Source organism: Coffea arabica, chromosome 1e (genome assembly GCF_036785885.1).
Source record: "Coffea arabica cultivar ET-39 chromosome 1e, Coffea Arabica ET-39 HiFi, whole genome shotgun sequence".
Taxonomy (NCBI): Eukaryota; Viridiplantae; Streptophyta; class Magnoliopsida; order Gentianales; family Rubiaceae; genus Coffea; species Coffea arabica.
Window position 1 is genome coordinate 52,685,414 of NC_092311.1, and position 12,213 is coordinate 52,697,626.

At 39.0% G+C, this 12,213-nt stretch overlaps 2 protein-coding genes across 2 annotated transcripts; both read right to left on the reverse strand.

Annotated features, from left to right (window-relative positions):
* Positions 1–1,940: 1,940 nt before the first annotated feature.
* On the reverse strand, positions 1,941–6,100 carry LOC113716448 (pre-mRNA-splicing factor SLU7). Its single transcript, XM_027240784.2, has 10 exons — positions 5,924–6,100; positions 5,473–5,636; positions 5,200–5,312; positions 4,533–4,943; positions 4,246–4,381; positions 3,831–4,130; positions 2,904–3,120; positions 2,495–2,598; positions 2,336–2,404; positions 1,941–2,244 (listed from the first exon to the last, which is right to left on the reverse strand). Exons 1-10 carry the CDS (start codon positions 5,937–5,939, stop codon positions 2,170–2,172), a joined length of 1,605 nt encoding a protein of 534 aa, XP_027096585.2. The 5' UTR covers positions 5,940–6,100; the 3' UTR covers positions 1,941–2,169.
* Positions 6,101–10,248: 4,148 nt separating this feature from the next.
* LOC113716458 (transcription factor MYB14-like) lies at positions 10,249–11,818 on the reverse strand. Its single transcript, XM_027240794.2, has 3 exons — positions 11,497–11,818; positions 11,229–11,358; positions 10,249–10,873 (listed from the first exon to the last, which is right to left on the reverse strand). Exons 1-3 carry the CDS (start codon positions 11,627–11,629, stop codon positions 10,291–10,293), a joined length of 846 nt encoding a protein of 281 aa, XP_027096595.1. The 5' UTR covers positions 11,630–11,818; the 3' UTR covers positions 10,249–10,290.
* Between the last annotated feature and the right edge of the window lie 395 nt (positions 11,819–12,213).

The window sequence follows — 12,213 nt, forward strand, 5'->3', positions numbered from 1 at the left end:
TATCACGATTCACGAATGCTATCAGCATTAACGAATCAAAAACACTTTGTGCAGGCTTGCTCGGTCAGTCGTAGATTCACTCACTATCATTCTCGTGTTCATTGGAGGTATTTAATTTTTGAATATTCATCTCTAGTAAAACCCTAAACTATGGGTAGTCTGATAGACCAGTACGTATGAGCACCACAGCAACTAGGATAATCCCATGTCCCAACTGAATCAAATCGATGTATTGTGTCAACTACAATCATACAGACTTCCAGAAATGTATTGCTAATTAGCTGGTCAATGTTGGCTCAACTTCCCACTAATTCAGCAGCACAATTTTTTCCTCCTCTGCTTTTTTTTTTTTTTTTTCCTAAAGAGAATCAATGGTAATTTTCTATTTATTCTCTTAATGACTTAAACTCGTGAATGACCTGTCCATTACAAGTGAAGCAATGCATGTCTTGACTACCTTAGGAAAACTCTACAATATGACCAATTAGAATAGTACAACATTCGGCTTAGATCCATGACCTTGACGTCTGCCAGGGGACGCATTCCGATTCTGGAATATTGTATATGGCAAAAGGCAGCATCAATTTATTAAATGGATGAGGAGCAAGTAGCAGAGATCAAGAATTTGAAAAAGCTCCAAGAGGTCATAATCAGCTAATCCTATCCTATCCTCGAGATGGTAAATTAACTATTAATAACTCTGCGGAAACTATACGCATTTTGACAGCTACTGGCTGCTTTTTCTTCTCCTCCGCGTCAAACAATTAGCGTAAGAATTAAGTGATCACTGGTGCAGAGCATCGTATGCCGACCCATCCAGCAGGTTTTAGCAAGTATAAAAGAAAACCCACTCCGGATACTGGCATACCTTCCCATCCCGTCCACCATCTCTTTGCTGTCTCTATGTCTTGCTTGAGCTTCAACAAACTCTTGCCTTCAAGAAAGGCGTGGAGGGTCTTCACTGACAAAGTGCAAACCAAATTACACAAGCTTCATCCATCCAAAACCATCAAGAAACCCAAGAATAGGCTGAAGAAAACTGGCAAAAAGACTTCTTGCTGGCCTGCCTTTTGTACCCAGTCCAAAGTCCAGCGCAAGAGATTCAAACACAAGCCATCACAAACACAAACTTTACGCTCCTACTACGTCCATAAAAGACCGTCGGCTGTGTATATTGACCGGCTGTTTATCGAGCCTGCTGCGGTTTCCTTGGTTAGGGTGCATTCGCAGCCACCCAAGAAAGCTGCTGCAACAACTGCTAGCAAAGAGTACCAGGAGATATGTCCATCGACGCTGAATACGGAGAAGCCTGAGCTCGTTGATCAACGAGAAAACACGGCAGGAACGAGCAAAGAAGAGGAGAAACTGAACGAGAACATGCATTCTGCAGATGATATGTGGGAATCGCTGGTGCTGGCATCGCCACAGATGAACGGAATTAACGAGCGAGCAGAGGAATTTATTACTCGATTCCGCGCAGAGATGCTGCTTCAAGAGCAGCTGGCTCATTACTTGTAGCAATTAATTGAACGCTTTCTTGCTTATCTTTCCCGCCGTGTTCCAGTAACATGTTTTAGAATAAAGCGTAATTTTGGTGACGTACACATTTGCAAGTGGTCATTCTGGCCAGGAGGCGCTATTGATTTACAACGTTCTTGTTTGTTGGATACATAAAAGAACCTTCAGGGAACCGGCAAGACTAGGCTTTAACGGCGGTCAACTAACTTATTGCTTCTTTTCTTGGAAGGAAAAATTCGAGGGTCTGCTGATAAATTTCCAATCTTACATATTCGAGCACGAATTTGCTCGGTTGATCCCGAACAGGCTCAGTATGGGGCTTAACCCCAACATACTCAGATAGCAGAGCATTCGCACAGCATATAAACTTGAATAAATATCTAATTATGTACAGCCACGAGACACACAAACATCCTCCCATATGTACAAAAATTTCCCTCGGATTTTATTTGCTATAAAAAGTGGAAAACAAGGTTTTACAGCAGGTAGAGTCAACAAGCAGAACCAACCAAGATCACACGTACATAGTCACTCTCACTCTAGTCCTGCACCAAAACATGGCATACAGAGATGAAAAAACCTCGACCAATGAACTCCAGACCTATCAGCATCCCCTCTCCACAATTTTGTGGTATCTTAAACCAACGTCAGCTACAGGAAGTCCTTCATTGGATCATCATGATGGACTCTCTTCATCCTATATGCTTCCATCTCCTCTGGCGTAACCTGATAGATACAAGGTGGGGACAGGTGAGTAAACCGCAAGAATAGGCGGGAGAAAACAAAATGAAGCTGACAATGGAACAAGTGGGCGGACCTCATCATTCCACTTGACATTGTACTTGCGCTTCCTTTCATCCTTCTCTTCCCTTCTCCTTTCATTCTCCTGCTCAAAAAGATCCACGCATCACATATCAAGTCATACACAAATCCTAGCAAACCAATTACAAAAATGTATCACAAAAATCTTCTTTACCTTCTTGAGTGCTTCAGCCAGCTTTTTCTCATCCAGAACCAAATCATCAGGAACTTCAGTTCCCCAAGTAGCAAGCCTCTTCTCCTCTACTGGATCTGGCGTTTCTGGTTTTACAATGACAGTTCAGATCCATATACATACCAATATATGAACTCATCCAGAAAACCTCAATTTAGAAATTAAGTTCCCATCTTATAGCACAAGTTGTCAGGTTACAGACACCAGTATACCAAACTTTCATTCAGAGGTCCAACAGCATATCGAATTATTGCTTTATGTATTGAAATCTTTGCTCCAACATTGTTATTTGATAACTTTGAAAAAAAAAAAACAACAATAAAGACAATTTAAAGATGGAACCTTAAAAACTATAGCAACTTGTCGAAAATGGCGTTTAAGAGAAACTAACCTTCAGCAGCCTCTTTACGGGCAATATTTGCCCTCATAAGATCTGCTGCAGCTTCAGCAGCTTCAATTCCAGCAGACCCAGTGCAATAGCTGTTTCTGACGGTCTGCTTGCAGCACTTGTAGCCCCATTGATGATCCTTCCACCACGAACCCCAGACGCATGTGTGGTTGTTGATGAAAACATCTTCCTCATACTTGCTACGTGGAAGGGATGCCTCCTAGAGAAAAGCACATACACAATGAATTAGGACATTAAAGCATTTGAACGCAATCTTAGAATAAAAAATCCTCCGCTACATGCCAGCTGATCCTCCCATGCGGAAAAAGAACAAAGTCAATAGAAAAGTGCCCTGATCAACGTTTTAAAACTAATTTGACACATTGCATTATGTGAAGACAAAATTGTAAACTGAAGTATAGCATGAAGCTGAACAAAACTCATAAATTGACTGGGCCATCACAAACAGGAAAAAAAAAAAAGTAAATCGAGATGAAGGTAAAGACAGTTAATGATACAAATAAGCACAATATGAAAGATATCCCCCTGTGTAAAATCAAGTGATGACCTCATCAAAAGCCATTGAAAAGAAAATTTGGCTTCAATTAAACTCCATACAACAGTCTCTCTCTAATATTATTTTGAGCTCAATGAGTAAAAATTGAATCGTTCGAGTATAGATATTCAATAAAATTTATCTTCCAATGCCATTCAATCCCAAATATTGTTGCAAATCTTGAACACCCTGGGATTTCACCAAGCCTCCCAATTTAGGAGATAGTGATTAAGATAACCCACATTAGAGTAAAATAGAAGCTAATGAATAGGCAAGCACGCAATCTTAACTCTTTTATCTCATCACAGCAAGACCGAACCAAATTTACAAAGTTTAGGTAAACAAGAGAATATAACAATTAATTTTGTTATCACCTGGCCCTTTACGATCCTACCAGCACGGTCATATTCGACTTCTCTTTCACTTTGACCAAGTAGAAGTTCTCTTGGAAGTTCTTCTTCAGCAGCTGCATTGCCATACTTCTCCATGATACTCTCTTTTGTTTGACCCTTCAGTTTCTCCTTATTGATCGTATAATTTCTGTAAAGTAATTCAGCTTGGGATGGAGCTGCTTGCATATGAATATCGTGGCCCTTATCAAATGCTTCCCAAGCATGAATGTTCAGCTGCTTGAACTCTAAAGCTTGACCGCTTAATCTGTTTTGGTTATCTCCCTGAAACATAAAGAACCAAAAATTGGTACCACCGGAACATATACACGAAAAATGATGTATTACAGAACAAAGGAAACCAAACATAAGACGACTTTTGGAGTAGAAGTGTCCTTACAACATAGAACTTCTCATTTGGATCCATATCAGGAAGAGGATCTTCACGCATAGAACGGGTTTTGGGGTCATAGTATGCAGAATTGACATCAAGATTAAGAAGATACTTTGCTGTATCTTCTCGAATACGCAAGTTCCTGACAAAAAAGATGCATCAGTACACAGTATAATTCAAAAGAGTAAATATAGATGAAAAATTGGACCATGCAGAGAAAAGCACAGAACAATGTAAAAAAACTCACAACGCACATGTCCGCCGGAAGTGACAAGAGAGAGGAAAAAAATTACCTGACAGTTCCAGTGCTCCCACCACCTGTAGTTCGAACACGCTTCTCTACCTTAGCAAAGTCCATCTGCTTGCTCTCATCAACTTTAGCTTCATCTACTTTCAAAGCATCTTCAAAATCCTCTTCATCACTGTCCCCTTCTTTGTTCTGGCTATTGTTCTTCTCCTCCAACTGTTTAAGCTGTTGTTCCTTCAAAAATTTCTTTCTTGCCTCATCTCTTGCTTCATATCTTTCAATGACCTGAGCATAAGTTGCTGCATCATATCCATTCCATCGGTCCCTTTTACCATCATAATCCAGTTCAAAGGTCTCAATTTTCTCATCTGGCGCAATATTCCTATTGGTCCACTTTGCTCCAGTTTTGCGAGGCCTTTCCATGCATGATTTTGCATTGTGAGTCATAGCTCCACAGCTGTAACAGCAGAGAAATCTTGATGAACAAAATATACTCTAAACCTAATTCAATCTTAAGCCGTTCGTTACTGATGGGAAGCTAAAAAAAAGGATCAAGTGAACTTCTAGAAGCTCCTGGAGGAAATAGGTAATGCTTGGGGAGGTGAGTTTCCCCCAAATCCTCACAATATGCCCATAGCAAAGTAGTAAGAGCAAGGATGATACACTAGATAGATGCATACACTGAGTGAAGAAAGGAGGCAGAGTTAACTTACTTCTCACATGCTCCTTTACGGAACTTATCAGCTTGAAATGTTTTGGCACCTCTGTCGTACCATGATTTGGTGTAATTTGGATCCGACTTCCATTTCCTTTGATGTTTCAAACTCTTTAACACCCAAAAAAATCAAATTTTGCAGTCAATTACGTGACAAATAAATTGCCAAAGATCAATTTGACCAAAACAAGGAATCCCCTTTTCTTCCCCAAAACAAACCGCAAAAAAAAAAAAAACAAAATAAGTAGTGAAAGATAATTTGGTAACTTACGGGTCTCTCAGCATTGAGATACCAAGGTGCTGACGACATATACTGAGGAATGTGGGGATTGATTTCTTTGCCATCTTCATCGACCTCCGCCGGCGCAAGCCCCGCCTTACGCGCCTCTTCTAATTCCAGCTGCTTTCTATGATCCTCCCTAGACTTAAAAGCCACTGCAATTTCATTTGACAAAACCACCCACCATCAATCTCACTTCCACAAAGAAATCGGCTAAGCTATGAAAGAAGAGATTTTCCCAAGACATTTAATTAACAAATACTGGTTGAATCAGAACATCTATTATCAGGTTAATTCGGATTAAGAAATCTCGATCTTGACGCTATAGCACAAAAAATCAATTGCATCGAATTACATGAAACAAAACATAGATATTCTGTTGTGAGAAGGGGGGAAAAGTTGAATCGATGATTATCTGAAGTGGATGCAAAGATTGGGATACCTGAAGCAGTAGCCATCTTTAGTTGCCCACAACCGAAGCTCAGTTACAGAACAATTTTGAGCGAAGAAGAAATTTGGTGTCGACTTTTAGATAGGGCACCCAAAACCTAGATTGACACTAAACTGCTCTGCATCCCTAGGAACGCGCACGCCCAGGGGAAGAAAAGGCGAACAATCCAATGTGGTGACTCGGCGTCGGCCAGTATCTAATACGGCTCTTACGATGCCGTTTAAGGTTTTCTTGTTTTTAATGTACGTATATATAGTTTTGGGTTTGGGTCGGTTTAATCGGAGCACTGTAACCGCCTTATTACACCTGACTTCTGGATTTATATATAGTTTTCGTTTTTTCAATTTATATATATATATATATATATGTATGTTACTTTTGATTGGATTATTAAGTTTTGTGTGAAAATGTTTTTAAGGAAAAAATTTTTATGTGAAAATGGTAAGCTACAAAAATTGGGCATGTTCATGAATTTAATTAAACCATAGATGGTTTCTAGAGCTCCGTTTGAATTAGTTGTTTTTTGAGGTGTTTTTGAAAAATTTTACTGTAGCAGAGTTTTTAGAGTATATTTTTGGATATTTTTAGAAAATATTTTTGAATATTTAAGAGTAGTAGAGTTTTTAAAATACATTTTGAGATTTTTTAAATATTCAACAAAATTTAGACTACTTTTTAGAGTACCTTTTAGAGTACTTTTTAAAAAAAAATTTATAGTATTTAAAAAATTAGTTTTTGAAAAACTGAAGGCAGTTAATTCCATTTTGTAGTTTCAAATTATCACTTTTTGTAATATTATTCTAAATTACCATAATTATGGCATTTGAGTACCTGATATATCAATTTACATCACATTGCTAAAATTGATTAAAGTTCTTACCTATTTCTGAACAAAAACGATGCCAATTGATGAGTATGAGTATTTTGCTAACAAAATGCAAAGCTAGCGAGGAGTTAAAACTGATAGTTTAGTTGGTAATATACGGAAAAGTGGTAGTCTAGGGGCGTCCATAGCAATTAATTAGCAAGAAGAAATAATCAGAAATTTTGATACCGAAAAATTGATGCAGGCCCATAGTTTCCTCTATTGCAACTAGGCCCAATATTTTCTACGGCTCATACCCTATTTTCTATCCACTCAATATTGGGCCTCCTAGGGCACAAAATCGTTTATGGAAGCCTCACTGCACAAGTGGTCTTCCAGTAAATTGAGGTGGGCTTTCTACCACTTTATTAATCCAATAAAAGGCAAATCGTAGGCATTCTTTTTTTTTTTTTTGGTTGCAGTGACATTTCTATTACGAAATAGAGATAGGGGGAGTCGATGGGATTTTTTTTTTTAATGTAAGCAGAAGGATTCGAACCCAAAACGTCTTGTTTACACTCCCTCCCCTCGTACCATCCAACCCATTCCTTTTCCCGAGTCGATGGGAGTTAACTGTTGAAAAGCAACCATATATAATGACAAATTGGCGAGAGGTATGAGTTGGTGGTGGCTATTGTCGATCAGAGAGTCCAAGACCAGTTTCAAGTAACGGAGCCAATCTTCCTAAAGCCAGAATTACGGCGCAGCTTTTTCTTTTTCTTTTTTTTTCCCCCTCTTTTGGCAAAATCTCGAAGGCAGGATGAATGTATTAAACAGATAGAGGATGACATAAAATCTTGCCTTCAGTCAGTGGAAGGAAATATAATAATTTAAGAAAATATAGACGACAATTATTACACCTTCATTATTCCAATGTAATATGGAGTTTTATTTAGCCTAAGTAAGCATTTGACGTGAGATGATAAATTAGAAGGTTGAGAAATCGCGCTAAGTTGAGAAGAATTTAGCTAATCTGGATAAAGCATCAATCACACAATTGACTCGCGAAAACCATGTGAATAGGTGAATTTATCTCAGCAACCTGGCTTTATGCGTGAAAAATGAAATCAGCCCCCGATCAATTGTCATGGGTGTGAGACCGTCATCAGTTGTGCCGGTGTAATTTGTCGTCTTTTTCTACTAGTTAAATAAATAAATAAAAGAATAGAAAAGATTACGTGCGTGGAATGTCTCCACAATTATCATTAATAGTAAATAAGAGCAATCAGTAGTATTATGCATACGAAAGGCCAATCATAGTGCCCTGCACGTGTCACAGGCTTATTAAAAGTATCATATATTTTATTTTAAAATACTTTAAAATATTCATTTTTTTTATTAAAGTTACTTTTAATTTTTTATTCTGATGTGATCCTCACATTTATTTATATTTCATATTAAATTTAAAATTTAAAAATAAACTCACTAACAGCATTGTCAATTTATTGATATTAAAAGGTTGAAATTTTGAAATGGGGCAAACATTTAGCGGCGGAGATTGCTGTGATAAGTACCGGCATGTTGGGACTTGGGACATTGGTGGCAAGCAGTCACAATTCACGTGGTTGGACCGAAAATTGATGAAAGATTCGGTCGAATATTTCATGGGCCAGAGCCTTTCGACAATTCAGTCGGGAGACCTCAACTACGTAAAATTTCGCGACACGCATCTTCAATTATCAGCGCTGTTATTAGTGCAGCACGTTTAACACGACTGAGATAATCGAGAGCATCGAAGGTTTGTCACAATCGTTCGAAGATTTTGAAATGGATTGTAATTCAAATTAATTTATTTATATATTATTATAACAGATATGTAATTATCATACATAAAATTTATATAAAAGTAATAAAATATTACAATTTCATTATAAAAATATTTAAATTGTTCAGTTAGTTCATAAATTTTTATATCCTTTTGAACGATTTTTATTACCAGCCGTCCATGCTACTGGTCCATAGAAAACACGTGACGAGGGGACCGAAATGCATCCTCACGCGTTCTGAACTTCTGATTTCTCGTACGTATGTTTCCTGAATCTTCACGCAGCTGTCCACGTACGGTGGTCGTCGATAGTTGCTTGACACCAATTCCCCTTTTTTTAATTTTTAATTTATCTGTTAGTTTCGGCATACACATGACTCATGAGCTAACGCCAAATATTGTGGACTAATCCTTCGAAGATGCAGATGCCGTTATTTGTAAAAGTTCACACGGTCGCTGAAAATTTTCCAAATTATTTGTTTTGTGGCGGCATCTCCAACTGGACTATCAGCAGCAATACTTTTTTACCGTTAAAACTTTGACTTCTTGCGTGCCGAAATTTTGTCACTAGATGTTACTACCTGCTTTTACTACTAATTAAAACCAAATAGCCAGCACAGACTATCTAAAAGAACGGAAGATAACCACTAGAATTTTGGAAATTCCATTGAGAAATTTATTAATTTGCAAATGAAAATTTGAGGAACTGATTGGCAAAATCAATCATTGGAAACCCTTTTTTCCCCCCTCAAATGATCATTTGATAGCTTGACTGACACATTTTTATTTTTAAATTAAAATAAGCTTAGCCGACAAATACTCCTACTATATCGCTGCTTCTTCTTTTTCTTTTTTTCCTTTTTCCCCCCCTTTCCCTGTTTTCTCAGATAGTGTATTGGCCTCGCAGCAGAAGATACTTCTCTAGGCCCTCTCTGTTTATCCTCATCCTCAAGGAAGTCTCAGATTTTGGTTAAGTGGATTCCACACCAGAATGGTTGGGTTAAGCTGAACTGTGATGGCTCTGCCCTAGGGAACCCTGGCATAGCAGGTTCCCCGGAGGGGTGGAGGGTTGGTTCCATCAGGGATGCTTGTGGCTGCTGGATCATGGGACACAGCATGAAATCGGGCATTGCATCCAACATATTAGTGGAACTCTGGGGCGGCATTAGAGATGGAATCCATCTGGCCATCTCACTCAAAATTCCTGCTTTAGAAGTTGAAGTAGACCGTGCTGCCAATATTATATATTATTATTTCTTTCCTAAGTTCTACCGTTAACGCTGATCATCTTTTGCATCCTATTATTATGGATGGCAGATGCCCGCTTTCGCAGCTCCAGCAAGTTAAGCTATCGCGAAGCTAACAAGTTTGCTGAACTACTGGCGAAGTTGGGCAGTAAACTGATTCAGAGTTTTGTGATTTTTTATGCATGCCCTCGTGAACTTTCTTTGCTTCTGTGTTCCCTGTAGTATTAGGATGGATTGGACTAGTTAGGTGAGCTCTGTTATCCTTCCTTTTTGTCTTTAATACATCTCGGTGTCTTATCCCAAAAAAAAAAAATAAATAAAAATCCAAGCATAGAATCTCCCCCCGGAATTGCGGATATATTTGCTTTACAAGCAACAAAGAATCCAATGGCTCCCTTGACCGACCACAACCAAAGACAAAAGGTGAGAGACGCAAGAATAGAATTGTAATGTATCATCTTATTACCTGTACCAGACAACATCAAAATTCAAGCAGATGAGATATGTCCTCAGTTCTGGTAAAAAGGTCGCACCAAAAGTTGATATCATCATTGGTGAAGGGGTTAAAACCACAACCCCCACGATGGAGTACCGGAGACAGTGAATGGTCTTGGGAAGAAACAACATCGTGCCAGATGTCCTGGTCCAACTCCTGGTGTTTGTTTGAAACTGAATCACCATCACCAGAATTAGTAAAGTATATCTCAGTCGGGTTATCAGGAATTGTAGTAGTGGTGGTGGCATCCGTGAAGGATAAGGAGGAGGAGATGTCGTCACTGGAGGAATATTGCAGCGAAGAGCTTTGATTATTCGTGCCCCGCTCCTGTTTGCTTACAATTATCTTCACGGGACTTGAATTTGAATCTTGACAATGCAATTTGGGCTTCTCCACTGATAATGCTTTGTTTGTCCCTTGTTCTGGTTTGGTTTTTCTGACGGCCTGGCCCTGGTGGTGCTGGTCGTGGTCCTGCTCTGGTATTAATCTCTTCTTCAAGTGACTGTGCCATACGTTTTTTATCTCGTTATCGGTTCGTCCAGGTAATGTTGCTGCAATTGCGGACCATCTGCAATTTAAAGTTGTCAACCGACCAAAGACAAAAACAAAAGACACGATCAATCTAGTATTTATTTGCAATCAGATGGGACGGAAGAGTCAAGAATCACGTGAAAATCCATTTCATCTTTCCTCTCTTGCCTCTTTGTCCTTTTCCCTTTCCTTTTACAAAGGAAGGACTCATCTTAATTAAGATGGATGCCAAACCACAAAAACATATTATTTATATATATATTATTATCCCATGATGGTAAGTAAAGAAAATGCATGAAAGTTGCTTTGATGAATCAAGTGGTCTAGACAAGGTACGAGAAGAGAGAGTAGAGGCAGAGACACGTATTTATAGTTTATACTATAGTTTATACCTGTTTCCTAATGCTTGATGCAACTTAATAATGGTGTCCTCTTCTTCCTGGGTGAAGTTTCCACGCTTAATGTCGGGTCTTAAATAGTTGGTCCAACGAAGCCTGCAACTCTTTCCGCACCTTAACAGACCTGTGCCCAACAAGAAAGAAACCAAGCGCAAGCAGGACAGGATTAACTACGGCAGTACTAAACAGAAGACGGTGCATAAGATTTTCATTAACTAGACAGCCTAAGTTCCAAGTAGTAAAAGAGTAATAAGTAATGTACCGGCTTTCTTGGGAAGCGCCCGCCAGTTTCCGCGGCCGTTTTCATTGATGTAGCTGATGAGGATCTGATCTTCTTCTTTGGTCCACGGACCTTTATTCAATCCCATTTTCTCACAGCACGGAGCTCTCCCCATTGGTGGATCCAACTGCAAAATCCAAATCAGGGAATATCTCTTCCTGTGAGATCGGAGGAGTTAGCACTTAGCAGCCAGACCCCAAGTCCCAAACTTTGAACTGCCTCTGGCCTCTGCGTCCGGGGGCGACTGTGTGCTGACTTGTCTCTCCAAGTAAAAGCTTCTGCTGAACACGGAGCAGCAATCAATGAAGGCAAAAAGGTTTGTGTGCCATTTTATTCTATCAACGCCCCTAACTTTGATTTTTGATTAGTAAGAGACGTGGTGCCGCTGTAGCCTATAGGGTGTACTACTAATTATTAGTCTGAATTATAGCACGTGGGAGATATGTTCAGCAACATTAAAGCATGGAGTGAATGGTCCAAATTGTCATTCAATTATTCAAAATACCACCGTTTGATCGTCAAATTTTTTTTTTTTGGGAAAAAAGATCACTAAACTCACATAGACGTGTCAGCGGAATCATTTTACCGATTTTTACTGGGGAATCATCCGATTATAAGGCTAGGTTGAGTGGAGGAATATTTGTGAGGGGGCAAAATTATCCAAAAAAAGATGGCAAACCTATTCCTTTCTTCCTCGCA

Excerpts from the sequence above, each read along its gene's own strand:
- LOC113716448 (XM_027240784.2), bottom strand. Across the intron at positions 5,313-5,472 it reads ATCTCAATGCTGAGAGACCC|AGTTTGAAACATCAAAGGAA; the intron begins GTAAGTTACCAA and ends TGGGTGTTAAAG. Across the intron at positions 2,245-2,335 it reads ATGTCAAGTGGAATGATGAG|GTTACGCCAGAGGAGATGGA; the intron begins GTCCGCCCACTT and ends TGTATCTATCAG.
- LOC113716458 (XM_027240794.2), bottom strand. The coding sequence starts at position 11,629 with ATGGGGAGAGCTCCGTGCTGTGAGAAAATGGGATTGAATAAAGGTCCG. Across the intron at positions 11,359-11,496 it reads GGCGCTTCCCAAGAAAGCCG|GTCTGTTAAGGTGCGGAAAG; the intron begins GTACATTACTTA and ends TGTTGGGCACAG. Across the intron at positions 10,874-11,228 it reads CATCAAGCATTAGGAAACAG|ATGGTCCGCAATTGCAGCAA; the intron begins GTATAAACTATA and ends TTTAAATTGCAG.